The sequence below is a fragment of the Lates calcarifer genome, linkage group LG7_1 (assembly GCF_001640805.2).
Source record: "Lates calcarifer isolate ASB-BC8 linkage group LG7_1, TLL_Latcal_v3, whole genome shotgun sequence".
Taxonomy (NCBI): Eukaryota; Metazoa; Chordata; class Actinopteri; family Centropomidae; genus Lates; species Lates calcarifer.
In genome coordinates, this window is record NC_066839.1 from 6,482,961 (window position 1) to 6,510,210 (window position 27,250).

At 38.9% G+C, this 27,250-nt stretch overlaps 2 protein-coding genes across 3 annotated transcripts in view; one reads left to right on the forward strand and one right to left on the reverse strand.

Annotated features, from left to right (window-relative positions):
* rgs6 (regulator of G protein signaling 6) overlaps window positions 1–9,240 on the forward strand; it is a 74,494-nt gene extending 65,254 nt beyond the window's left edge. For both annotated transcript variants that reach the window (XM_018690840.2, XM_018690839.2), the window contains exons 14-18: window positions 1,276–1,401; window positions 3,871–4,057; window positions 5,275–5,364; window positions 5,823–5,876; window positions 6,871–9,240. In XM_018690840.2, coding sequence (XP_018546356.1) covers window positions 1,276–1,401; window positions 3,871–4,057; window positions 5,275–5,364; window positions 5,823–5,876; window positions 6,871–6,921 — 508 coding nt within the window. In that variant the 3' untranslated portion in view covers window positions 6,922–9,240. The remainder of the gene's footprint in view (window positions 1–1,275; window positions 1,402–3,870; window positions 4,058–5,274; window positions 5,365–5,822; window positions 5,877–6,870) is intronic.
* Window positions 9,241–10,016: 776 nt separating this feature from the next.
* lama2 (laminin, alpha 2) overlaps window positions 10,017–27,250 on the reverse strand; it is a 180,227-nt gene continuing 162,993 nt past the window's right edge. Inside the window, 15 exon segments of the mRNA XM_051071796.1 lie at window positions 10,017–11,552; window positions 11,709–11,928; window positions 12,454–12,584; window positions 12,856–12,987; window positions 13,095–13,173; window positions 13,463–13,540; window positions 13,683–13,763; window positions 14,512–14,607; window positions 14,780–14,873; window positions 15,958–16,070; window positions 19,292–19,378; window positions 22,125–22,286; window positions 22,288–22,315; window positions 23,621–23,797; window positions 23,914–24,065. Coding sequence (XP_050927753.1) covers window positions 11,392–11,552; window positions 11,709–11,928; window positions 12,454–12,584; window positions 12,856–12,987; window positions 13,095–13,173; window positions 13,463–13,540; window positions 13,683–13,763; window positions 14,512–14,607; window positions 14,780–14,873; window positions 15,958–16,070; window positions 19,292–19,378; window positions 22,125–22,286; window positions 22,288–22,315; window positions 23,621–23,797; window positions 23,914–24,065 — 1,791 coding nt within the window. The 3' untranslated portion in view covers window positions 10,017–11,391.

Here is a 27,250-nt window from a genome sequence, read left to right on the forward strand (position 1 = left end):
CACTTTCACAGCCAGTGAACATTTGAAGTCAATTTCATTGGATAATTTAACTGGCAGTTCACACACAGGGTTTCTATGTTTGCTAGAGATATAACCCTGGTGTTTCTGGACATATTCATTTGAATGCTGATCTATTTTATCATCAATACGCATCTTAAATCTTGTATTTAGTGTTATTTGGTTACATTAATTAATTACATTAATTGTTTGGTTATGAGAAATTGTATGTTATTCTTTTTTTTTCTTTTCTTTTTTTTTTTTTTGTTGCATGTAATCACTTACAGACCAAAGCCAATTTCAGCTTCACTTGGATCTCTCTGAAAGAATGAGCAGACACTTGCAGGCACTTGGATTAAAATATAATTTTCTTTCACCCAGTGAATGGGATGAACTGTCCTTCCTAAAAAGTTATATTTATTGATTTATTGAATTCTAAAAATCTTATTTTCTGAAAGCAATGAAGAAATCTGCTAGTGTAGCAAGACCTTGTCAACCTTTTTTAAAATACAAATTGAAGAATTTTACAGAAATGAGTATGGGTATATTGAACCTCAGAATAAAGCAGGCCACAGCAATAATAAAAAGTGATTAACAGCTCTGGATATTTACAGGTAATTACTTTGAGTGATTGGAACTTTACTGAAGTAGTAAAGGAAATTACGAGGTCAGTGATCAGAGATCAGAGAGCTTACTCAGTCAGTCCAAATCAAATAACAACCTCTGTTTATGTGCAACATACAAATATAGGACAGTGTGAAAGTGCTGATTGCCTGTTGAATAGAGTATGAAAGTAATGAACTGAAGTATTATCTGTGAGAGAGGGCGGTCACAGCTCTCAACAAGTTGCATTATGCTCTGAACTCCTGGCTTGCCTGAATTATGCAGGAATTAATTAGAGCAGACGTATAATCATTGTGCCTAATGTAGCTTAATAATTCAGCTGAATTGATTAATGGCAGGATAGGAGAAAATATTCCCAGCTGAGATTAAAATGATTGGATTTTAGATGAATGTTGTCATAATGCACAGCTCTCACATCAACATCTGGCCTTCTAGATGTCACAGAGACCAATCGAATTTCAGGTTTTAATGTCTTATCCCTTCCTCTGTGTTCATCTGTCAGCCCTCGTCACACTGAGCCTCTTTCTACCATTTCTCTGTGATTTAATCTCTTCTAATCTCTTTTTAATCTTGACCTCCCTACAGCAGCTTCAGGTTGATATTAATACTGGCCCCCTGTCTCTCTCTCTCTCCATCCTCTCCCATCTCTCCCAGTAAGGAGCCCAGCCAGCAGAGGGTGAAGAAGTGGGGTTTCTCTCTGGAGGAGGCCCTGAAAGACCCCGCAGGACAGGAGCTCTTCCTCAAGTTCCTGGAGTCAGAGTTTAGCTCAGAAAACCTGCGGTGAGCACACAAGATGTCTCAGTAATTATCCTCAGCGTTTTTATGTTATGGTGATGTTTTTGCCTGTTCATGACAACGTTCACATTTGCTCTTCCAAGCATGCTGTGCTCCAGTGAGAAAAATCATGCAGTGCACAGCAGTGATCTGTTATACATTTACTGTGAATAATTAGAAGACAGTGGTATTTATAAGGGAAAGTTTCAGTTTAAAAAATCCAACATGTTCAAAAAAAGAAAAAGAAAAAAAAAAAATCACAAAAGCCCCAAGAACAAACAAACAAACAAAAAACCCTGTGACTGCTCTCTGAGCTCCAGGTTTGCTGAGATATGATTCTGTGTAAAATTAAGGCTGTACAGCAGCAACGTTTGTGCGTTTTCACTTGTACTGTGAGGCAAATATAACAGTTATTCAAAAGCTTTTACCGCTCTGAAAATAGCCAGAAAACACTGATTTGTCTTTGGCATCCCTATTGTACCAGCCTACCACTTCAACCCACTTGCACACCATCAACACTGGAGGAACTATTTCAAATGAGTTCCCAGTTGTTTGTGAGGCACCTGAGATAGAAACCTTGAAATTACAAAGAAAAGAACACTACTCACAGAAACCTAAATGTCATAAATACAAAATTTCAGGATTAACAAGAGTAGGAAAAGGAATCCTGCTAATTATTTTTATAATATAATTATTTTAAGTTCTGTACAGGAAGGATTTTATTACCAAGAATACATTTACGTGCTGGAAATAAATGTTCACTGCAATAGCTTAAAATATGGTTCAGGTACTGAAAATGTAGAAAAAGGATCTTGAATAAATAGTTAAATGCAGCTTCAGTGATTCCTGTTGAAGAACTGGGTAAGAAAAGAGCAGCACAGATTATCAGATTATTTATTAGAGGAATAGTTCAACCATTTGGAATTACACGCTTTTTTTGGCCAGAGTTAGATCAGAGGATCAAAACCACTCTCGTGTCTGTATAATAAATTTGAGGCTACAATCAGCAGTTGCTTAGCTAGCATAGAGGACTAACAGAGGGAAATGACTAGCCTGGCTCTGTTGAAATGTAATCAAATCTGCCTACTATCACTTCTAAATCTCATGAATTACTGCATTATATTTAATTTGTTCATTCCGTACAAAAGCAGAAGAGAAAGCACTGATTAGCTAATATTCACTCTACTACAAGTGGAATTTTGCAAAATTTCAGCTGACTGTGTCTCAGATTTGGGCCTGAAGACATCCATCTTCCTCCTTCATCATCCTTTCACCACCTCCTCATTTTCCAGTTGAAAATCAATTGCTGCTCAAGTATGTGTTATATATCCCTAACACAGTGCATATGCACACTCACACACATTCATACACATCCAGGCCCCCAGCATCCAAAGATAACACATACAGGTAGCAGACAGTAACGGCATGGCTAATCACCCATATCCTATAAATCAACAGTGGAGGAAAGTACCTTGGAGCTGTTGGAGATGACTAGTCTCTCCTAAATGTGTGTGCGCTCATGTGCAAGTGTATGCTTTTGCTGATTGGGTGATTTGATTTCACAGAGTTGTTTATTGATTTGCAGTATAGATATATTAAATTCATCCTTCATTTAGACACACATTCATGCTGTGAGGAGAGAAAAACCTGTTCAGAGTCACAGTCTGAACTGTGAGAGTTCGCATGGAGGTTGTTGATACCTTTGAGCTAAAGGGAGATAACATACATACATAGAAAACACACACAGAGTATGAGAGGGAGAGCATACACTCTTATCACTCTTCACTCCTTGGCTGCTTTTGGTTTTATGAGGGAGCTTGTGGAGGAGCACCAAGAGAGTGAGTGACAGTGAGTGTGATAAAGATGTGTGAGAGAGAGAGAGATGGAGAGAAAAACGAGAGAGAGATGCAGACCCCAGAGGTGTTTCTCTCTATATTGCTGAACCAGTCCACAGATCAATATAGATACAAACTAATATTGGAGACAGTCTGCCGGTGGCTTTCTGCTGCCTCTGGTGCTTAACGCAATTTAAGACCCTGTTTCCCTGCTGGATATCCACTACAGGCTAAGAATGCCTCAGTGAAATTTCTGAAATGAATGCCTTAAAATGTTAAACATGATGATAGGAAGTTCTTTTTCACGTCACACATCATGTCTTTGAAGACATGCCCCTGCCCCTTAACAGTTCCTTATATGGATAATGATTCATCTAAAGTAAATGGTTTTGTCCCCTTTATCTGCTCATGTAGTCTTTAAAAAATCCAATAACCCTTACATTTTTTCAGATTTTATAGTTTTTAATCCAGATTTTACTCTGGAGTGCAGGTAGTTGGTATCTTTTAGACTCTGCCTGTTGGTCTTTGCAGTCTTTCATACCTCCCTGACAAATAAAGTAGCAGGTGGACCACATTGTTTAAATGCAAGTCAAATTGTATCAAACTGTATTTGAGGAGCATATGATTTATATTGTTTTAGGTTCTGGTTGGCCGTGCAAGACCTAAAGAGGATGCCCCAGCAAGAAGTTGCACAGAGGGCTCAGGATATTTGGACAGAATTCCTAGCAGAGGGAGCACCCAGCTCCATCAACCTGGACTCCCACAGCTATGAACGCACCAGCCAGAACCTGAAAGACCCTGGACGATACAGCTACGAGGACGCACAGGTGAGAAAATATAACACCGGAAGAAAGAGAGAAGGAATATCAATAGCAGCAACAGAAGCAATAACGATAATATTTAAGTTCTCCTCATTTTGCTGTGTACTTCACATATGCAGAGTTTTAATGAAACATTTCACAGTAAAGTTGAGGAAAAGGTGACTAAAATCCCTTTAAAGCCTAATTTACTTGCACACTCACACACAGGAATAGCAATATCTACAACTGGCATTTATAAATTACATTCAAATGAGAGAGCGAGAAAATAATCTTTGTACATAAATGCCATGCAGAGTCCCTTTTGGCGATGCAAGAACCAAATGTCCTTATTCTCACCTGTCGGCTGAAAGGTTAACCTGTCTCACTAAAATGAAATTCAGTTCAGTTCATATAAATAATACACCTGCTGTCTTTTAATGCACAGAATCCGCTGGCTAAAGAGTGTTATCTATTTACTTCAATTTGCATCACAATTCTAACATTATACATTATATTTATACTAGACATTTACCTATTATTACCTGTCCATCTATCCATCTATTATCTTTACACACTCAAGAGATAATCCCAATCCCAGTGTATACTGGGTGAGAGGTGGAGTACGCCCTGGCAGGACTCCTTATTTGATGGTAACATTAGACATACAGTAAGTCTAGCTACAGTATGTAAGGCACAGAAGCCAGAAGGTCTTCTATGCTGCAAGACCTCATCTAAGTGCTATTCAGAATGCTCGCTTTTAATGTATATCTCCTCAGGTGATCAGTGTCAGTGCTGCCTCTTCAGAAACTCTATCCTACACTGTTGTCTGCCCCATTTGTCTTTCTTATACGCTTCACCAATATCAGATAATGGGTTTATATTGTGGGGTAATTTCTAGAGAATACGCCTCGCTGGGAGACTGATAAGTTTGGGGGGAAGGAATGGAGTGCTGGGGGTGGGGTGGTGTCTATCAAATTTTCTCTCCGTGTTACAGGTTTAAAAGGGAAGAGTTAAATAAAGAAGAGATTTGGCCTGTCAGTTAGTTGGCAATGAGCTACAACCATCCTTCTCCCTCTGCGACTGTCTTCTTTAGTTTACTCTGCCTGAGTTTGCAAGTCTTGTACATCATTAGCACAGAGCCTTACAGTATACATACAGATGAGAATTTCCGTCCTCTTCCCCTCTGGCAAACATTTAGATCCATGTTTCTGTGCTCTTCATGTTTCTCACCCTCACTCTTTCAGGACCACATCTACAAACTGATGAAAAGTGACAGCTATACACGCTTCTTGCGCTCCAACGTGTACCAGGACCTGCTGATGGCAAGGAAGAAAGTATGTGTGTTTCTGTCTGTCATCAACACACGGGTCAGCTCAAACATGTATTTCGTATAAATTGAATGTTTAATTGCAATAGCAGTGGTGAGTGCAGTGAAGTGCAGGAAATTAATTTTACTTGCCAAGGTAACTTTGTAAAATGGGAATCAGTGAGACATTTTAAAGGGCCCATTCACCCAATGTAGACAAATTTGGGTGATAGTGGTATCTAGCCATGAAGCTGGGACGACAGAAACTAGAGGCATTTCAAGGTTGAGTGAAATTGCGTTTACAACAACAATCATTTTAAATTGGAAATTGGAACACTACATATTGTATGTTTCAAAGCAGACACAGAAATAACAAAGAACTCTATAATTGCAATCTATTGGAACTTTGGTGAAATGACCCTTAAATGTGTACACAAATGTGTGATATATTGACACCCCCCTTAAACTTTTTCTCTGACTCTCCAGCCTGAAACAGAGCAGGGGCGACGCACCTCCCTGGAGAAATTCACTCGCAGCGTGGTGAGTGTCCTGCTGCCTCTGCTTTCACTCTTAAAACTGCATTCATGAAAGTATGATGAATTATAGTGCACAACATGTTTCTCATCCCCAACACAGGGTAGAAAAATTAGTGACTTTTTTGGGGAGTAAATCTAGGGCAATGGAGGAAAATAAGATATTACAGCTCCTGTATGATGTGATTAAAATGATCTTAGCTTATTAGTCATGAAACCTTTTGACTATTCTAATCAAGATCAATTTCTGCTTGCAAAAGTTTTAATGTAATTACTGCCTGTCCTCAGTAACTCAAACATCTCCACTGATGCTCAGGCTTTTAAATTTCATTGCTGTTGCACTTTGGCTCCTTCCCTGAGGGGACATGTTCTTTTTCTTAATATTGATTCAAGAAATGGTCTGGTGATTAGTTAACTGAGTAGAACAAGTTGTACATTGCACTAATTAATGTGTCCAGCTGTATAAATGTGAACAAAGAATTGCTTGCAGGAATATTGAAGGGGAGATGCAGAGATGCACTCTGAAATTTTAAGCTAAATAAGGAGATTAAGACATTCCTGTGCTCTACACCATTGACTTTGGAGTTTTGTTTGTTGCCTGTGCTGTTCGTTTTGCTGAATGAAACAATAACAGGTAGTATTTCTCCCCCCCCCCAACACCTGAAGCCTTTGGTGTACACAGACTTGCAACTACAATAAACCAAATAATGTATTCCCCCCATGGACACACTATGAGTATCTAGGATTAGACTGCATTAACAAATGCTATGACTCACTAGACTTAAAATATCTATCTTGAAGGCCACAAAAGCATTTCCTTGTCATATCACAGCCTTATTTGTTCATTTAGTGGCCATCATCTATTAATGTGTACTAGTTCTCCATCACTGCTTTGAACTTTATTCTGCTCTGTACTGCTCTTTCTAAATCCTTAGCGAAGCCTTTAAGTTGATGGCATTTTGACAGCCCTCACTTCCTTTGCTCTCTCTGTTTTCTTCCAGGGCAAGTCACTGACAGGCAAGCGACTGACGGGCCTCATGCAGTCATCCTGACAAGGCCTGGATCAAGAGTAGGAGCCATACCCAGAAGAGCTGCTTACCCCTGGGGCACAGGTGGAAAAGGACCCTGGGGCGTTGGGGTGTGGCTGTGGGAGGCGGGTGAGGGTGACAAACGAACCCATGACTGCTGGACTGGACCGCTACCACCATTTGAAACTGCCCTAAGATTAGTTCAAGAGGACCGACAGCATGCAATAAGTCACCCGACCTGACACCAGGACAGTGCTGTCACAGTGTAGAGGATGAACAATGCTACTCTTCTTAGGAGGTTTCTACTCAAAAGCCTGCACCTTACCAGGCTCTGTTGTATCTCTCTATCTACTATCTACACTCATGTTAATATGGTAGCTGAAGAGGCTATCACTTTACTTTCAGTGATATAAACATGGAATGCTTGAATGCCTTGAATGATGTCAAAAAGAGACTTAAATTAATGCTGTAGCTAGCTGTTTTATCTCACATCGTTCACTAGGATGATATAAGGGAAAGAAGGATGGAGGGGTTTATAGTAAACATCTGCACTGAACTGAACGTCTGCTCACTCTTCACAAGGGATGATGGTCAGATTGCTTGCTTTAATGTTGAAACAGGTGGAGAAGTACACCATCTTTTTAGTAAAAGAGCTTTTTGATCAAACTACTAATGTGGAATGACACAAGATCACAACCTCTGGGTGTCCAGTATTGGTTTAGTTTGTTACAACTGGTGTTCACATTTCATATAATAATCATATAAACTAATGAATGTTTTTATGTTTATTACAGACTGATTAAAACTACAGATGAAAACCTGTATATTTTCTCCTCTAAACACCTTTAGCCACGTTGACCTGCTCTGGTACAGTAGATCGTTCCTGGAAAACAGGTAAACAATTCATTCTTTTTTTTTTAATTTCTTGCAGCAACAGCTGTTTTTTGGACTATTGTTTTTGTTTTCAAGCACTGAAAAGATGAATAGTACCATCAGGACAAACTCTAGAAGTCATCACTGGAAAGCATCACCACACTGGCAGGAAAAAGAAGTATCTGTTCTACGTTATTTCTTAAGTTATCTAAAATACTGTAAGAAAAAAACAATTGTCACTGCCTCTGTGAGCACATTATTTATTTATAGCACGTATTATTAAAAGCCTTGTAACAACTGCACTGAGCAGACAGAGGTGTAATCTTGTTGTCATTATGTAAGGACAGGTTAGTCTTAAAAAAAAAAAAAAAACATGAGTGAGTTAGGGTTGGTTGTAATATTAGGCTTAATATTAGGCTTTAGTCTATCTTCTAAACATTCCTATGGTGACCCCAAAGGTTAAAACACAACAGTTCAGAAAACACAAACATTTGACATGACACAAATTTCACAAAACTCTGCAACATTTCAGACTACGGAAAGGGTCAGGCAACACTTCTTGGTGATGAGACAAAACACAAGTTAACAGTTTGCTTGCATCAGCGAAATGCAGCTGGGCCAAGACATCATAGGAGGCTTTTGTCGAGTGCCAAAAATTGTTAATAATGCGGAAAATGAAAGAAATTGACCAAAAATGCACTTAAGAATGGCCTCTGACCTTCATGTAACGCTCATGTGTGCAATGCCCACTTAGGTAACCTAACTTATGAGTCTATGTTTATGTAGCTAACTGCTTCCTTTGGCCACTTAGTAATGTTAAAGTTATTGTTCTTTACTTGCAGTGTTGAAGTTTGTACCCCTGTAACTGCACAAAAATATACAGCAACAATAATTGCTCTAACTTAAGTATTTTGCATGGTGCAACTTTGTCTGGTCACTTGTAGCTATGTTTCATCCTTAATAGTTGATATGTTTACATTGTTTGTGTTGTGCCTTGTTATATTGTTTGAGAGAAGTATCATGTGGTAATGGCATACAATCATACAAAGTGATTTTATCTGAATTTGGATGGTTGTGGTTAGGGTTACCATAAATAGTGCAAACCACAGGCTTTTTGAGAGCCTGATAGTACTTCCCATACAGAGAATCACTTCTGGGTCTCCAGTTGCTCGACTCCAGATGTACAATCACAAAAAAGAAGTGCTGTCCCTCCCTTTCACTAATCTGAAATGTTGTGTTTTCTGAAACATTGTTGTGCTTTCTAAAATGGTGGTGTGTTTTCTGAATTTTCATGTCATTGTACTTTGACCTTCAGAGCCACCACACATTCCACTTAAGGCAGTCACAGCGAGGTTTAGTGGACTGAGCTCTTAACCATTCTTCACCAAATGTAAAGAAAAACATGATAATAAATGAGGAATGCACAATTAAGAGAGGGATTTGGCCCATTATTTCATTTGTGCCCATTTAATTCACCCAGGAGCTGTAAAGGAAACATCTTTTCATCACATGAGATGGGGAAATGTCAAGTTTCCAGAAACACCCTGGGGTAATGGAGTCACCAGCTTTTGAACTTCTAAAGAAGTTCCATCATACAGGTAGTCACATACTGCCCTCTAGTGCATTTGGCATGAAAGTGCTAGTAAATGTCTCAACAACCACCTTCTCTTGATAACTGTAAGAGATTATATAGAAGAAAACCCAGATTAAAGCTGGATGGCAACTATATATAATTATGAAATGCATGTTGATAGTACTCTAATATTTAAGTCATTGCCTCAATCCCAAAAAGTAAGTAGTTTCAATGTGAGCTCAAACTTCAGAGTAACTAATGCTATGAAGAATAAGTTATAACTTATATCAGCTTGAAACTATTTTAGGAAATTCAGCAGTGGACAGAGGTGATATAATCTAATTAGAAATGATACAGTTGGTCTCTCATGGTGGTTGAGCTGATGGTAGCTGTGAAAACTGTTGCAGTAGCACCACCTGGTGGTGGTAGATTTGAGGCTTCTGTTCAATCTTTAATTAGTCAATTATCAGTCTTAACACATTTATCTCATATTTTTAATGGAAATATTTTGAATAAATTTCAATATTTAGTCAAAATATGTCTCACAAACCTATCCACAAACTACCCTACACAGGGTCAGTCATGCTCAGCTTAGGATTTCTTCTAATTCCAGTTTAATTCAGTTTTGTTCAATCATCATATTCTGCAGTTTAAAGAAGGACAGGACAATCTGTGAGATGCTATCAAGAATATATTTCAGAAACAGCTGCTTAAGTATTTTCATCCACACCATGCAGAACACAAACGGCCATTAGTGTCCTACAGAAACCTTGTACCTTCAATTTGTCATGTTAACAATAGTGAAGAGAAATACAAGCTCCAGCTTGTGTAAAAAAAAATTCCCATTGTATCAATCAAATCTATTGATAACAAATTGTGGAATGTTGAAGGAAGCTTGCGTCCACTGAAATTGTGAATTGCTTTCATTATCTACTCACCATCATGTCTGAAACATGAGTAAAGTCAGTATTTCAATATAACATACAGCTATAAATTGGCAGTCTCCACTGTATTGAGCCTTCTCAAATTTTACTACTAATTTTACTACTACATTCACATCATTGATAACCAGTGATCAATGTATTTGCTTAAATAATTGGGTAATGAAATAAACACTGGACCATGGCTTTCCTGGCTTTAGAGCCACTGGATGTGTAAACTCTTTCTTGGTCATTTTTAGATCACCGGCCACCTCTGAAAATAAGTCCAACTTCATTTGTGGTTTTGTTGACATGAAGGTGAGAGGGTAATGACTGAACAATGTTAATTTCTGAGTAAACTAACTAAAAAGGGAACAAGGTTTATGAAGGACAACTGTAGAAAAATCACACAAAGATATAGATTGTAATTTTTCATTCATTTCCGGAGAATTTTGTGTGACAGGGACAAAATATAAATGACTGTACATATCCTGCTCTACCTCTTCAAGAGGGACTTCCTGAAAAACAAAGCTGATTTAATGTTCACACATGTCCTAGAATAGAATTATTTAATACTGTAAGCACCTGCAACCACAGCACAGGTCTTAATACTAATATCTTCATTCACATGAAGACAGTAGACAAACTATAAAACGTTGTAAAACACTGTGAGACCTTAGTTTGTAGCCATTATAGATTTATTGACCAGAGTCTTTACATTGTACAAAAGTCAAGGTCTCATACTGAAAGCATGAGGTTGAATTTTAGGAATTTTGTGCAGAACGTGTTATTTTTTCTTGCTCTTTGAAAACTGAACTGGACAACTTTGCATGTTGGTAGCCTTAAACAGCAGAAAGATGTAGATGTTTGAAATTTCTCTTTCTTTGCTTGTAGTAAAAAACAAAGAAATTTCAAAAATCTGCTGTCAATCTGTTGCCATTTTTGGTACATTTCACCATTTGTATTGATAAGAGGGAGATGGGATTTGATTATATTTAGGTAAAAATCTGCCCATTGTAGCTGCAAAGTTCCAAATGTTGCCAAAACGCAGTTAACTCCACACCTGTGTAGCTCCTTGGAGAAGTATTAGGGGAAACAACAAAGGAAGAGGCTCTGTGGTGGTACCAGTTAAGCAGCTACAGCAGGACAGGAGAGAGGCTGGACTCCTTTGATCTCCAGAGCCTTGTTGAACTGCACATCCATGGTCTTAGAAGCCTTGGTGATCTTCAGGTTTCTCATACAACCTCTAAAGGAAGTGCTGGTTGAAAGAGCCGCCTGCCGAACTCCATCTGAAAGTAAGAGATATAAAACACTGACATCTCATTGCACAGTGTGTTTCTGTATGCATTTGAAACGATATGACATGTAAATGTAAATTTGTTGGTTTGCTTCTTCATGTTTGTGTAAGTATTATATCAAGTATGTGTATTAGAGAGCACTCATACGAGGATATCCTCCAACGTAGATGGGATCATTTGTGTCGCAGGTGTTAGAGCGGGCATTTGGACTCTCTGCTTGGCTCTGTTTCCCATCGACCACCAGCTCCACCCTGTGGCGAAGTTTGTTGGCAGTGACAGCATGCCACTGGCCATCACAGAAGCCCTCTCCCTCAGGCATGTGCTCTGCTGTGATTCGCCCAGCTCCGTTGTCAACATGGAAGAGCAGCTACAGGTAAAAGAAAGAACAGGGAAGCAGTAAAAAAAAAAAAAAAATTAAGAAATACATGTGTAAGCAGTAATGCAAATGTTATACCAGACAGTTGTGGTGAAGACAGAGCTAAGCCAGCGAAGCTTTTGATTTACCAGGCAATCTACGTTCTAACCTAACCTATAGTCATGATTTTTGGGTAGTGACTAAAAGAATGAGATTGTGGATACAGGCTACAGATATGGTTCAGGCAATGGATTAGGATGCTTCCTGAGCACCTTGCATTGGAGGTTTTCTGGGCCTGCCCAACTGGGTGGTAAACCCAGAACTCACTGGAGTAATTACATATTTCATCATTTCATCTGGGAACGCCTTGAGATCCCCCTGGAGGAGCTGGAAAACATGGCTGGGAAGAGGTACGTTTGGAATACCCTACTTAGCCTGTTGCCACGACGACCCAGCCACAGATAGAAATGGAAGAAAATGGATGGATGGATGGTTATCCAAAAATGTCAAAATATTCCTTTGGTCAGTATTCTGTACCTTGCCCTGGACGAGCTCTAGTCCAAGTCCATCGTTGGCTTGGTTACTGATGGCCAAAAGCACTCCATTGGTTCTGCTGGTTCTGAACTCCAATTCTATCAACACATCTAGACCCACTCTGTAGGAGGAGACTAAATAAAGAAAGAGATGCAGAGAGACATTATATTCACCTTTATAACAAGAAAAAGGTCAACGCTGTGACAGACAAAATGTGACAGTGCCTTCTTCCTGAGCAAATCTGGCCTATGTTTTTTTTTTTTTACACTAGTTGATTCATAGGTTATTGCTAGATACCCACAACTACATGGTTAGCTACATGGTAGGCTGACAAACTTTTACAAATGATTTAGATTTTACAAAATATCTGCAGCATGCAAATAACTTGTCAATGTGTAATCTCACCTGCTTTCAGGAAGCCAGTGCCGTCAAAATAGGTGCCTGTCTCCGTAGCAACAAAGCATTTTCCTACCATGTAACTGGACGTCGGTGTGGCCATGTCCAGTTTAAAGTCCTCAATGACTGCCTCAGAACGACCTTGGAAAAGAAGGGAGAGGAGGGGGCTAAAAATCAACTGGACACAGCACTATAAACTTTAAGATTACAAAACACACAAATAACAACTTTAAACCTATGAACATTACCTGTAGCAGCTGCCTTATTGCTCACAGGACCTCCTACCATCTTAAGGTTACGGATGCATCCATTGATACTGTAGAGAATCTAAGAACAGAGAGGAGGGCAGGGTGTGGTCACAAATAATTTTAAAACTCAAATTTATACAAGCAAAAAAAATCAGATTCCTGTATGTCACACATTCAGGAAACAGGCCCAACAGTGAAAAAACACTAGACATTAATAAGCTGCTCTCAGCTGACTGTTCGCAGCTTAACTGAACAACCAAAAGGAAACAGGGAACCGTATACTGAAATGCATGAACTTTTTACTCTGAAAAATGTGTTTGACTGTGTGTGTGTGTGTGTGTGTGTGTTGTATGTGTGTGTTTTCTTACTGGTCCTATCCTCTTAGTAGTATAGTTTTGTGGTAATCCACCAACATAGACCATTCCCACCACATCCAACAGATCAGCCTGGAAAGAAGAGGAGATCATTTATTAGTGTAGCTAAAAACTTTCTATGATGCCTGTTCTAATGACTGGTTTGTTCATTTTTATGGAAGAAATTTCATGCATCAGACAGAACAGAAAAATTAAAGAAAACAACTGAATGTACCTTCTTTGGACTGATCATCTGTTTACTGTATCGTCCATCTACCATAAGAAGACCTCTCTGCTTGACACGACTCACACGGATCTGAAAAGACAGGGAAAGAAGAAAGAAATGGACAAGAGGATGAAATTGGATTGATATTGAACAGAAAGGATAGAAATATCAGAGGAGGAGAGTGATAAAGAGGGGAATGAAGAAAGAAGAGCAGAGGTTCTGTTATTACGGTCGTAAAAGAAATAAACAAATGTTGTGCTGTCAGCACTAATCAATAATGTAAAAAAGTGGTTAATTCTATCAGAAAGTAAATATTTTCTGTGACAAACAAGTGTCTGAGAGTAGATGTTAAGGTTGCAGAGTGCAGACTTATGATGAATATGATTTATATAGCAACAGAAGCCTTACAACTTTTAGAGTAAAGGGCAACAAATAAAGAGAAGACCTGGTGATTTCCATGATACCTATAAAAATGCCAGGACTGAACCACTGTAAACCTTCTAATGTCATGTGATATTCATACACATAATCTAAGAAATAAAGGATAAAAATACATTAGAGGTGTATATGTCCATTCATTTTCTGCTACTTATAAGGAGTTGGGTTGCAGTAGCAGCAGGTTAAGCAAGGTAGTCCAGATCTCCCTCTCCCTAGCAATGTTTTCTAGCTCCTCCTGGGGGATCCTGAGACAATCCCAGGCCAGATAAGAGACATAGTTTCTCCAGCACGTTATGGGTCTACCCTGGGGTCTCCTGCCAGTTGGACGTGCCTGGAAAACTTCAAATGCCCTTACGTGGATAAATAAAATTGTATTGAATATTAAATAGAATTAAATTACCTTGTGCCAATTCCCATCATTGATGGAGAAGGGAACGCAGCCAGATATGTTCCCATGACCAAGATCATAACCCAGACAGACCTGTCCATCCTTGATCTGTAGGAAGAGATAGAAAAAATTGAAAATTGTAACCAAACTAGAATAGTCATAAGTTCTGCTTTGTTCTATAATGCAAACCACTGTCTCTGTTCTGGAAGGAAAAAGTGCTTTATGGAAGTTGTAGCTTAGAGACAGAAACATATGGAATGACAGAACAGTGAATAGATACCTGTATGGAAACAAAATCAGCATGGTTGATTCGTGCCATGTAGAGAACAAGCCCTGACTCCTCCTTCGTCCTCAGCTCAAACTCCAGTATAAGCCTGAGACACACATACAGCACAAAAGATGAATTACAGTTTTGAGTCAGTCAGACATCCATCTTGGCATTTGATTGTGATTTCTAGCACTGACACATGAACAGAATAATTAGAGATAATTTTTTGATTTGGCCATCAGGTTGCCTTACTGTTTAGAGAGAATGTCCAGTAACTAAATATAACAGGTCTGATCCCATAAACACTCACTGGGCAACATGCTGATCCCTTTTCCACTCATCTAATAATAAAACGATTAGATCAATACAGTGCCTAAAATGTACAGAAAACATTGCCTTCTCCATAAACTTTATGGATGTGTACCTGTATGGAAGTTTTGTTTCTTTCCATAATTTTTTTGTTTGTTACTGTCAGTTCATGTAACCAGAAGATTGTTTTGAGTGTGGGTCCAGACAACAACATGCTCACTATTTCAACACATTCTTACTTATTCAGGAGAGGATGTCTCCCTGGATTTTGAGCCACTATACACCTGTGTTGGTAGAAATTTTATCCTGTCCAAACTATCACTCATTCACTCACTTCTGTTCTCCTTTATTTATTTACAGCTATGCTCTGTGGAGTGGGATCTGGGCAAAAACCTAATAAGTTACATACAAACAACCACACATGGGTCAGAGTCTGCAATGTTGACTTTGTTACAATTAGCAGGCATATAGCTACATCTACAGTGGTGGAATGTAACTAAGTACATTCACTCTGGTGCTATACTTAATATGAATATTTGCATTTCATGCTACTTTGTACTTCTACTCCACTACATTTCAGAGAGAAATACTGTGCTTCTTTATTCCACTGCAATTATTTTACAGCTTCTACTAGTTACGTTACAGTTACTTAAAAATTTACAAACAAAATTAAGATGATCTAATTCAGTGTTTTTATATTGCAGCATTGATACTTTTATCTGTGGCAGGTACTATATGACTTGTATTGCATATTACCTTAAAATACAAGGAAATCTAAAAAAATAACACAGAAATACAGCACAAACATGTCCTAACAAGCAGCACTGGGGGCAGTGAGACCATTTAAAACAATACACTGATTATTTATTCTGAATATTTACCTCTCTCTGACTTTGGTGTCATCAAAGGCAAAGCTCATGTGGCTATTTCTGGTGAGTCCAAACTGATAGGCCTTCTCGAGCGCTGTCGGGGCCACAGCTGAAGCACATGAATCCTGAAGATTGGACATAACATATCAGTTACACTGACAGGGTTTTGCCACATTGCTCTTATTGCCTCTTGTCAACAGGAACCTTAACACCAGGGCAAAACACATGTCAATCAAACTAATAAGGTTTCTGCTTCTGATCTGCAGGGACCTGAAGAGATGGTTGGTCACAAATGGTTATCAAATAGTTCTTTATATAAAACAGTAAAATTTAGAGTTATAGAATTAATTTTGGGCCCGTGAAGAAGATGAAATTCATGTAGACCTGTAAGGTCTTGTCCAATGTATAAATATATATATATATACTATTTTAGTGGCAAGATAAAATCAAACAAGAAATCCTTGTTTTCCTTCATTCCTTCATGTAGTGCAGATTAGCATGCCAAATATTTCAGATGGTCAGCATATGGCTTGTTAAAATGAGTTTGATCGTGATTATCTTTCATCATTGTTTCTTTGTTCTCTATCACCTCAAATCAGCTACAACCAAGGTGGATTTTGTTGACACTATTTTCAGATCATCAATGCTTCTATTCATAATCCTGTCCATATATTGTTTCATCTGAACCAAACATCAGTGACTATGATTTGATTCCTTTTTGGGTTTCACTTTCAGCACTGCACACAATGCAGTAGTATTTCAGGAGTATTATAGTATCCTCTCACCTCTCAGAGTGCAGTGCAGCCAGTAACCACAAGGTGTCAGTGTTGTAATGCATGTAAAGCAATCTTACTAAATGACTTTTTGTTCTTTCTTCCTCAGTTCTGTCTCAGTCTCTTCCACGTCCCTCTGCTTCACTCCTCCTCTCCCTTACATCTCTTCTTCTCCTTGTCCAAGTCTTCCTCTTTTTTCTCATTTCATGTCATCCTCCTGTCCTCCCATCTGCTATTACTTTCTTTTCCTCTCCAGTCCTTTATTCTAATCTACTCTTTCATCTCACTTCCTCATATCTTCTTCCCAAAACAACTCCTCCTTCATTTTCTCTCCTCCATTCTTTCATGTGTTTCTTTCTACTTCCATCAGCTCAACTTTTCATTGCTCTTCTTTACTTTCCTCTTGTTGGTACTCTCAAATCCTCTCCCCTCCTCTTCTTTATTTCTTCCTCTATCTACCTTTTTCTCCTCTAATTCTCCTGTGTGTGTTTCCCCTCCTTTCATCTCCTACATTCTTTCATTCGCCTTTCCTATCATCTTCCACCTTTTCTTTCCTCACTCTCCTCCTGCTGTTTCTGCCTATGTTCACATCTTAACCACCCTACCCATCTACAGTCTTCTTTCCTATTGTGTCCTCTACTCCCATTTTGGTCACTTTCTTCTCCTGTTCTCCACCTCTACACTTTCCTTAAGCCTCCTCCTCTCACTCTCTTTTAACCATATTTCATTTATTTTCCCCTTCCTACCTCCTCTCTTGTTCTTCTGACTTTTTGCACCTTGCCGCATCTCCTGTCCTATTTTATCCTTTTCCTCCGCTCTTGTCTTCACTTCCTGCCCACTTTTACTTTGCTCTTTTCTCTGTCCCATCTCCTCTACCCCTCACCTGAAGGAAGAGTTCTTAGTGCCTCCCTTTTGCTTATTTTCTCTCAACTCCTTTTTTTCCTTCCTCCCCTCATCTACACTACATCATATCCTTTCCTTTCTTTCCCCCATATTTCTCCCTTTAATTTTTCCTATCTCCTGTCTGAGCCTTATGCTCTCCTCCTCTTTTGAACATACAGTATCACCTATTAGGTAACAGAGCTGCTTTGCCATACCTCCTGTTCGAGTGTGAGGCAAAGTTAGAGAAAGGCAGGATTTGAGACAACTGAGTGTCTGTGTGTATGCGTGTCTTAATCTCCTCTCCTCTCTTGTTCTCTTTCAAGTGAAGACATTCCCTGCACCATGACCTTGCTTTGTTACAGCTGACACTCACCTCTTATCGCGCTCTGTCCTCATATCCGCTCCTCCTCTCAACCTCCCTCTTTTTTCTCTTTTTCATTCTCTTCCTATCTAACAAAAGGGAGACGTCAAATGCTCAGAAGCTCTTTCCTTCTCTCTCCTTTCATTCTTTTCCCGCTTCCTTTCCTCCGTCTTTCCATTAAGCCAACAAAAGGCAAGTGCCGCTCTGCTCAGAAGGACTCTCCTCTTTCCTCCTCTTCTACTATGGCTGCACCTTTTCTCTCTCTTCCCCCTCTGTCTTCTGTCCTCTTTCAATCGCCTCTTCTTCTCTCCCTTCCTCTCATCCCCCCACGTCTCTCCATTAAGCTAACAATAGGAAGACTGTCTTCCATTCAGAGTGGCTAGTCTTTGGTTGGAGGTCACACCAATATAATCTGAAGTCATTTAGTTGGGATTTTGTATAAGTGTGTGTGTGTGACTATAAGTGAAGACAATCCTGTGTGTGTCTATGCATTTTGTTCTAGTTGCCACCACTCTTGAGAGTTAAGAGCTCTGCTTATTGTACCATAGGTTACAGGGAAGCTACTCTTTTGGCCTCTGGTAGTAATTAGATTTTGCTACAAATGCTTTACTGCTCGACTCATGACCCATTTACATAGACTTGGACCATAAATATATGGTTGAAAGAAGAATAAGAATTGAAAGTATAAAAGCTTAAGGCATTTAATGCAGGCAGCTTTACAACTGCATCAAGATCCAAAAGAGGCAGAGCTCTATTTACCAAGTAACAGTAAAAGTATGTCAAATTTAAAATAATTACCCGAAAACATATAGTTAGTGTTAGTAAGGAGCTGGATGCCCTGTTACAACACCTTACTATAAGAGTACCAAAGAGTAGGGTTCACTCTTCTCATAAGAAGTGATGTCAAGAGCTCTTGTGCAAAGCACCTAACCTCCAGATGCTCAAGTAGAGCAGGACTGCAACTCGAAAAACGTTAAGTATGTACTCAGTTTTAGTGTCTTTCAGCTTATGGCCTGCTTGTGAGGGGGTGAACATAGTGGGGCATTTAGTTGCTAAAGAACACATATGTCCCTCAGGAGTTGGTTGAGACCAAAACCATGCTTGATGGAGGGTGAGTATATTCGTCAGGTGGCCAGAAATATGGCTTCAAATGAATACTAAGGTTTGGTAAGTATCTGCTGGATTTTGTAATCAGCAGAAAATCCTCAAAAAAAAAAAAAAAAAAGAACAGAAAAGAAAAAAAAGAAAAGAAAAATCACTGTTGATTGATTAGGAGTCCTTACTGTACTTTTGTTAAACTGTAACAAAATGTGTGAGTATGTGTGTCTACCAAGTCAGCGTTGGGATCCTGTTCAGCAGTGGTTGGGGCTGCAGCAGCTGTAGGTCTAGTAGCAGGTGAGGCAGGGGGGGTGGGCTCCTGCAAGTCAGCAGTCAGGGAGTGGGAAGGAAGTGGATTAGTGGTAGCCTCAAGGCCAAACTGGTGACAGTAATTATGACAAGCACACAGCCCTCCAATCAGCTACAAGCAAGCAATGACGTCAAGGTGATAAAAGGTCAAAGAGGTTGACGAAGTAATGAGAGACTTTTACACTCTGGCTTACCTTGTTTTAACCATGAATTGAAGTGTAATTACTATGAAAAACAGATCAATTTGATAAAATTTTGTTTACATTTGTTAGACTCTGACCATGACAGATTTTGTTACCTCTAGAGAAGAATAAGTCACAGCTTGTTTCCATGTTTCTGTTTCCAAAAAATCATGTTTTGAAGCTGAAGATTTGCTTCTGTTATACTTTGTTAAGACTGAATTTCAGAGTGACTGATGGAAATTAGAGTCATGATTTTAAAGGCTAATTAGAGGCAGTTGTTATGATGATCATCAATCAGAACAGCGAGTTTAAAAGTAAACCATTCCACTCTTTAAAAAACTAGGAAGTCTGAATCTGATTTCTCTGAGGTTCACTGGAGCCTATGAAGTACTTCTTATAGAGTCTCTCCAGCCTCTAAATTGATGCTCACAACTCTCTGAAGAATAAGGAGTACAGAATGTGTTGTGACAGAGAAGTGGGAGATAAAGAAGCCTCTTTATTCAAGCACATGCTGAGTCTGTTGTTTACTGTCAGCTGTGATTCAACTTGTGATTACTTCTTCATTCTAACAATATCCTTCTGCTGTTAATGAAAAATGCATATCACAACCTGTGTGCAGAGCTCTGTCAAGCAGTGCAGCACCACAGCTCTTTCAAAAATTGAATTAAAAATCTAGTAATTCTGGAAAACTGTGCCCTATAACAGTGGTTCTCAAAAGCCCTCTACTTTTTTGTATATTTTTAATTACATTTTATCATATAAAGAAAGAAATGTTACATATTAAAGGACTTACTTATTAAAGCTTCAAACATATGGAAACCAGGAGACAAAATAAATATCTAAATCACTATTTAAAAAAAAAATGTTAGAATGTGGTTTTGCTGCAGCAAAGGCTATTGACAACAGTTTACAGTTCTTGTAGTAATGCAACAGTCTTTCTGTGTGGACGGGTTCCAGGGGGAAAATACTTAGGAAGGCGTGCCATAGTTAAAAAACATTTGCAAGCCACTGTCCTATAATAATAAAAATAGCATTACAAAAAAGCTGAATAATGATTATGAATGATGAATTAAACCTAGACAGTTGACATGACATGATCCAATACAATGCAAAGATGTTGGTCACAGTCAGCAAGTTAGAAAAAGAAGGTATATTTATATCCTCTGCCTAATTACTATATCCAGTTCTACAAATATAAACATGAATAAATAAATATTTTTTGAATATTTTTTGTTGAAGGAGTCTGAATTGTATAAAAGCTACCCAAGTAGCTGAGGGTAACCCTGTATCATGTTTCAGCCATTCATAAAGATCAAAGAAAGACACACACTATACAAAAATACACTTTGGAACAGAGGCCAGTGGAAGAGAAGCGAACCCAGAAGGAATTTTGGTTCCCTATAATCTGAAAACTGTGATGTTGGAGAGTAAAGGTCATGTCCTCCAAAGATTTAAGTCATTTAAAAATATCTTCCATTTTCCTCTGAAGTCTGGTGAGACATTTGCTTGTACAATGTAATTTGCTGTGGCTTCTATAGAAATCTATTTGAGGAGCCAACAACATTCACAAAACACCTGACAGACAAAACATGAATTATAAAGATAATTGTGTTGTGCAGAGGGTATGAAATATGGCCAACACTCTACTTTCAATTTCAGTTAAAACGTAGATGGGGACTGAAAGAACTATGGGTTCGCACAGCCTGCAGTCTATATCATAAAGCAAATGAACTTGCAACCCATAAAGCAACAAACCACAGAGTTATAGCTAAGCTGGCAAAGCTCTTTAGCTCTGTGCGTGTCATGATCAATGTCCTTTTAGAGATGTAGTTTAGCAGGTAACTGGGTAACTGATAATCTATGACTGCTGTAAGGCCTGTAATATATTAAATCTATGAGATAAATCTTGCCTATCCCTATACTAAGAGTATGAAATGAATGACTCACTGCCTGCCAGCCTCTTAGCGTAGCGGCTAAATGTTAGCTGAGAGTGTTTTGGCTCCTGTGGGCTCATAAAGCATAAATGGCACACATAGTTAGCCTAGCGTAGCGCAGTGGCTCCGCACTGTAGGACAAGGTGCCAGAGGTGGAGTTTAGTAGCTCAAGGCTAAAGGGACTATAAAGAAGAGTTAATGGGCTGTACAACTGCTGTGTGATGAAACGCTAAGCTAACACGGCGAGGCCATGGCTGCATTTCATCAAAGAGAAATTGGTTTGTGTTTGTGTGTGCATGTGTGAGTAAGAGAGGAAAAAAAAAAACATGATGGAGGAGGACATGTGTGAATGTCTGTAAATGAGTGTACATATTGGTATGTCCTTTTTACTGTGCTGTATCTTTATATATGAGAACAATGTGCATATGTGTGCTTTCTCTGTGTCCATCTGGTAGTGTGCCAACAGATGAAATCAGGCTGCCTAAACAAAAGTATTGGCTATTATATTACTGTGAATAAAGACCCTCTGATGTAATATGAGTATCCTAAATTTAAATACACCTTCTTTTGAAAAATATATATATATATATATAACGTTGAAGTGCATGTGTGTTCCTGTGTTAGTTTTAATCAAACTTACAGCAGGGGGCCCTGGAGGTGGTGTAACAGTGGCTGGAGTTGGTGGAGGACGAAGTGGCTTTGACTCCTCCTTCTCCTTCTCAGGTTCCCCTTCTTCCGGCAGAAGAGGTGGAGGTGGCGGGGGAGCGAGGTTGGGGCACTGGCCGATTTCAGCATTCTCAAACGGACACAGGCTGGGAGAAGTCTGAGAGACTGAGAGTAGGACAGGCTTTAGATTTAAAATTACAAGATGTTTAGCTGACACTGACAGCAACAAGCAAAAGACAAACATAGTGCATTTACAAGGTTTCTACATGTATAAATACTATGACATATAAGGAGAGCTATTTGAGAGAAATTAATAAAACAATATAGATATACAATATAGATAAACAGGTGTATATTAAGAAGAGGTTACAGCTTTAGGGTGGAGGGGTGAAAAGAGGTAAGCAATAAGCAAACAGACACAAATACAAACACACAAAGATGAGAAAGGAGTGTAATTTGAGTTATGAGTATGTTTATGATGTTGGACAGCTCTATTACTGTTGTTCAGACAGAAAGAGACAGTGGCTTTAAGATCATCATCATCAACATCATCATCATGACCTCCTGCAATCATAATAACAACGCTTTAACCCAACAGTGTATGAGGTCAAAATTAGGCCTGTCAAAAACTGCCAGAAAACATTACAGGGAGATCATTAGGACAAAAAGCTAAAGCTGTCTTGTTTGAGTCCTGCTGCTAAGTGAATTGGTCAGTTGTGCCTGTGTCAGTGTTTTAACATGGCAGAACACAGAAGCAGAGAAAATATCCAAAATCAAAAGCTGACTCTGTTCTTTTGCCCCATATTCATCTTGTGATGTCAGGACCACAATATACCAAAGATAAATCAAAAACAAAACAAACAAACAAAAAAACAGATATTTTAAATTCTTTTTTGATCTGATTAGATTGCAACAAAGTATGTGAAAAGGTCTTGAACTGGGCACACAAGTGTATTTTTTTGTTCACAGGTTTTATAGAGATGCCAGAATTTGAGACTCCATCTAGCCATAAAAAGTAGAGAGGGGTCAAAAAAATCACTTTAAAATGCTCAGTTCAACTTAACATTTACCCTGTTGAAATCAGTTGTATGAGCTGCTGTTCAGTTTTATACAATTTAAAAGCTCAGCCTTTATTACTGTGCTTTAAAAAATACACCATAAACACTGACTATACATTTATAAAAGACCAACGTCAGTCTGCTCCAGTATGTTGCAACTAATGATTATCGTCATTATCAATTAATCTGATGATTATTTTCTGAATTGACTGACCAATCATTTGGTCTAAAAGTGTCAGGAAAAATAGTGAAGAACACCTTCATTTGACTAAAGTCCAGTAACATCTTCACAATAGCTTGGATTAAAAAAAAAAAAAAAAAAAAAAAAAAATTAGGTCAGAAAGAGCATATTCTAGCTCCCTGTTTCAATAACTAAACATCTGACTGTATATGTAGACTAGATGTTACGTACATAGCGTTGACCATGAGGTTCCAAATACATCCTTGGAATGGTACATTGACTCTGTTGGACGTCTGCTCTACTTCAGCAGGAATACCACCAAGGAAGATACGTTGCAAACTAATTGGCTGGTCATTGGGAAGCGTTGCCTCCCTCTTGGGCTCCTCATCAACCTGAACTGCAAAAGATCTGGTAACAAAAACACAGACACACAAACAGAGCATATTAAATGGATTATACAAAGTCAAAATCTTCAACAAAAGCATAAACATAAACATAGACTAAAATGACACACAAACACCAACCGGCCAGCTAGCCTCTCTATGCGTAATGAGTGCTCCTTCCCATCATTCAGAATGCCTTGCTCAGGTCGTCTGATGACACGACGCGGACTGTGGCTGCCAGTAAACACCAAAACCTCCAGAGAGCCTTTGTTCAGCATGACCGAGAGGTAGGGCTGCAGGAGACAGAGATAAACTTTATTACCTGAGGAAATCTGTACATCCAAAGTACTCTCATGACACAGAGATGGGGAGAGGAGATGAAATGGAGAGGGAGAAGTTCAGCTAGATGCATGAAAGAAGGGCTTTGATATTCACTTTATACCAATAACAGCTACCACTACACACACCATAATCTGTATGTATTACCAAAAAGGGCAATACATCCAACATTACTGATTGAAAAGGCCAGAAGACAGGAGATACATGCGTTAGTCAAGTGAAATTTAAAAAGCCATAATTCTGAAGGAAACGAGGAAGAAATGGAGGAATCTCATAAAAAAAAATTGATAAAATGATATTTGCCATCTGCAACTATGTTAAAGCCCTGTGTAAGTGTGGGTGTGTTTTTTAAAATGTAACCTTGTTGAGCTGAAAACACTCCTTTCAAGAATCTCCTGGCCAAGGTAAGCAGTGATAACACTGAGTTACCGACTAAAAAGATGAGACAGATAACACAAAATACGTCACAAGGTCAGAATTGAACAAAAATGTTATTATAAAATTAACTGCCATCAAGAATAAGATGGAAAAAAAAATCGCTTCCAGCTTTAAGTGGCACTTTGAAGACAACCTAAGAGCTGCATGTAAAAAATCATTCTTGACCTTGGAGGACTTCAGTATGGAGTAAATGTCCAGAAAGAGCTGGTCGGTAGTTTTGATCAAACTTGAGAACTGTCTAAAAAGGTCACTTTAATACTATCAAACAATAAACACCCCCAAAATGTCAACAGCAACAAGTGTTTCAAATAAAAGTTAAGTTGACATTGGTAGTTGTCTATAGCTACTATCTGCACCATTTTATAAAATAAGGATATAAATAGTTGATCTGTTCTAGCATCAAAAGGATTTCTAAATCCGTTTCATTAAGAATTTTCCTTGGGCCATATTATCATACGATTATAATGCTGTGTTCAACTTGGATTTAACTCCACATTCATGTCACAATTTGTTAAATGTTTGTAAGGAAAAGGAGAGGAGGAACACTGAGAGAAAACAGATAAGATGTGAAGGAAGGAGAAAAGACAAACAGGAGGGAGGAGAGACTGCGGATTAAAGAGGAGAAAAAAGGCAAAAAGGAAAGGGGAGATGAGTAGGGGGGATGTGGGGGTATATAGAGGGGGAATGAGAAAGGCAGGAGAGGAGAGCAGGGAGGAAAGGATAACAAGAGATGAGAGGAACAGAGAGGAGAGGATAATAGGGGGAAGAGATGAGAGGGCAGAGAGCAAAACAGCGAGCGAGATAGAGATGGGGAGAGAGAGAAAGAGAGAGACAGACAGAGAGGTGCTAGAGAGCAGTGGTGCAGGGTCAGGCTAATTTGAATTTTAATTCACTGTGTGCCAGAGGGCGAAGTGGGAGACAATTTACCACCTGAAAATGGAATTTCAATTTGAGGTCGGGGACAAATTGAACTGAGATGTAGCTACAACATGCCTCTCGCTTCACACACACACAGACACATACACAGATACAAAGGCACGCACACACGAACACACAGGTGCACAGATGCACACACGTACAGACAAAGGCAGACTATCACAGATGAACTCTCACATACACATAAATTTATATACTGAAGGACAGATAGACACAGACACAGACAGAGAGACATGGAGAGATATAACCATGAAACTAAATATGCAGGCGAATGTGGAGCTAACGTGCACAGAAATACCTACCCATGCATTAATCCACGTTCATGAGAAAGTCATCATGTGCAACATTCACACAAAAACTCACAAAGATACATACACACCTCTGCTACCTTCAATATTCTGAATCTTTCAGCTTTTAAGTTGATTCATGCATGATTTTATTTTGGCTTTGGGTTCCCTGAGTGAGCCTGTGTGTCAGGTTGTAAAGTAAAGCAGAATAATAGCAGCTTGACTGACATTCAGAACAGAATGCAACACAAAACTAACATTTCAAAGTTGCCATTACAATTCTGAGGGTGGTTGATTTAATAACAGTGATATTGTCTTTTGTCATTATTGGGTTACAATGTCATTTTAAGCAAAAATACCCAAATTTTGTTGGCTCCAGCTTCCTAAATGTGAGAATGCTGGTTGTCTTGTGAATCTGCAATGGACATTTTTCACAATTTTGCTTTATTTTTCTTTTCTGATGATTTTAATAATCAGCAGATTAATCAGTACAGATTCATCTGCAGCCCTTACGACACCATGAAGTGGTTTGACTGCTGAGATTAACACCATGGAAAGATGAACCTCTGGAGAGCTGTTCTGTTCAAATTGCAGAGGTCGTCATTTTAACAACTCAAATTCTTTTATAGGATGGAACAGCTTTGGTTCTCAAATGAATGCTGCAAATGAATGCTTGGTTGTCTCCAAACAACTACTGAATCTACAAAATGGGTAAATCTTAACTTAAATCTTTGATCTTTTTTGCTTGTTAAACTTTTGCCTTGAGTTATAAGCCCCTAAATCTCTTAAATAAAATGCTCTAACTACAGCAGCATTTTCATCTTTTTATCTGGGCAGAGGAAGAAAACCAAAGGTGCTTTTTCTGACAGCATGAGGACTCTATTTCACACTCACATCTTGCTGCTCTTGGATCAGCAAAGTCTTGATATTTTATATGAGAATTCCTCCAGAAATCTGTTGTTCCCCTCCTTTCCCTCTCTTCTTTTCACTATACTCTTTTATATTTCATCTTCCCTTATTCAGCTCCAAGGCTCTCCTCTCCTCCTCCTTTTCTTTTCATGTCTCCCCTCTGTGGCCATTCTTTCCTTTCTGTCTACTACCTATACTCTCCCCATCTTTCATTTTTCTCTCTACCCTCGCATCATTTTTCCCTTCCTCAGCTCTGCTCTTTCTCCTGTATCCTTCTTTTCACCTCTAAATCCCCCTCTTCCATCCCTCCATCCTTTGTCTCCTGTTCCCGTCTCTCTGTCCCTTTCTAAAACATCCATTAGTCAGGGCCAAGTTGAGTTGATGGTGTTTTTAACCTCGCTTAACCTTTCTCCACACATACATACACACACACAGACACACACACCCTGCCTGCCAGCATAGTTAGTAAAAATAGATTTATGCACCCAACAACCAGTGATGATGGATAAGCTGGAGGTAACCTCTGTCCTCTTTCTCACACACACAGACACACACTCATGTACACACAC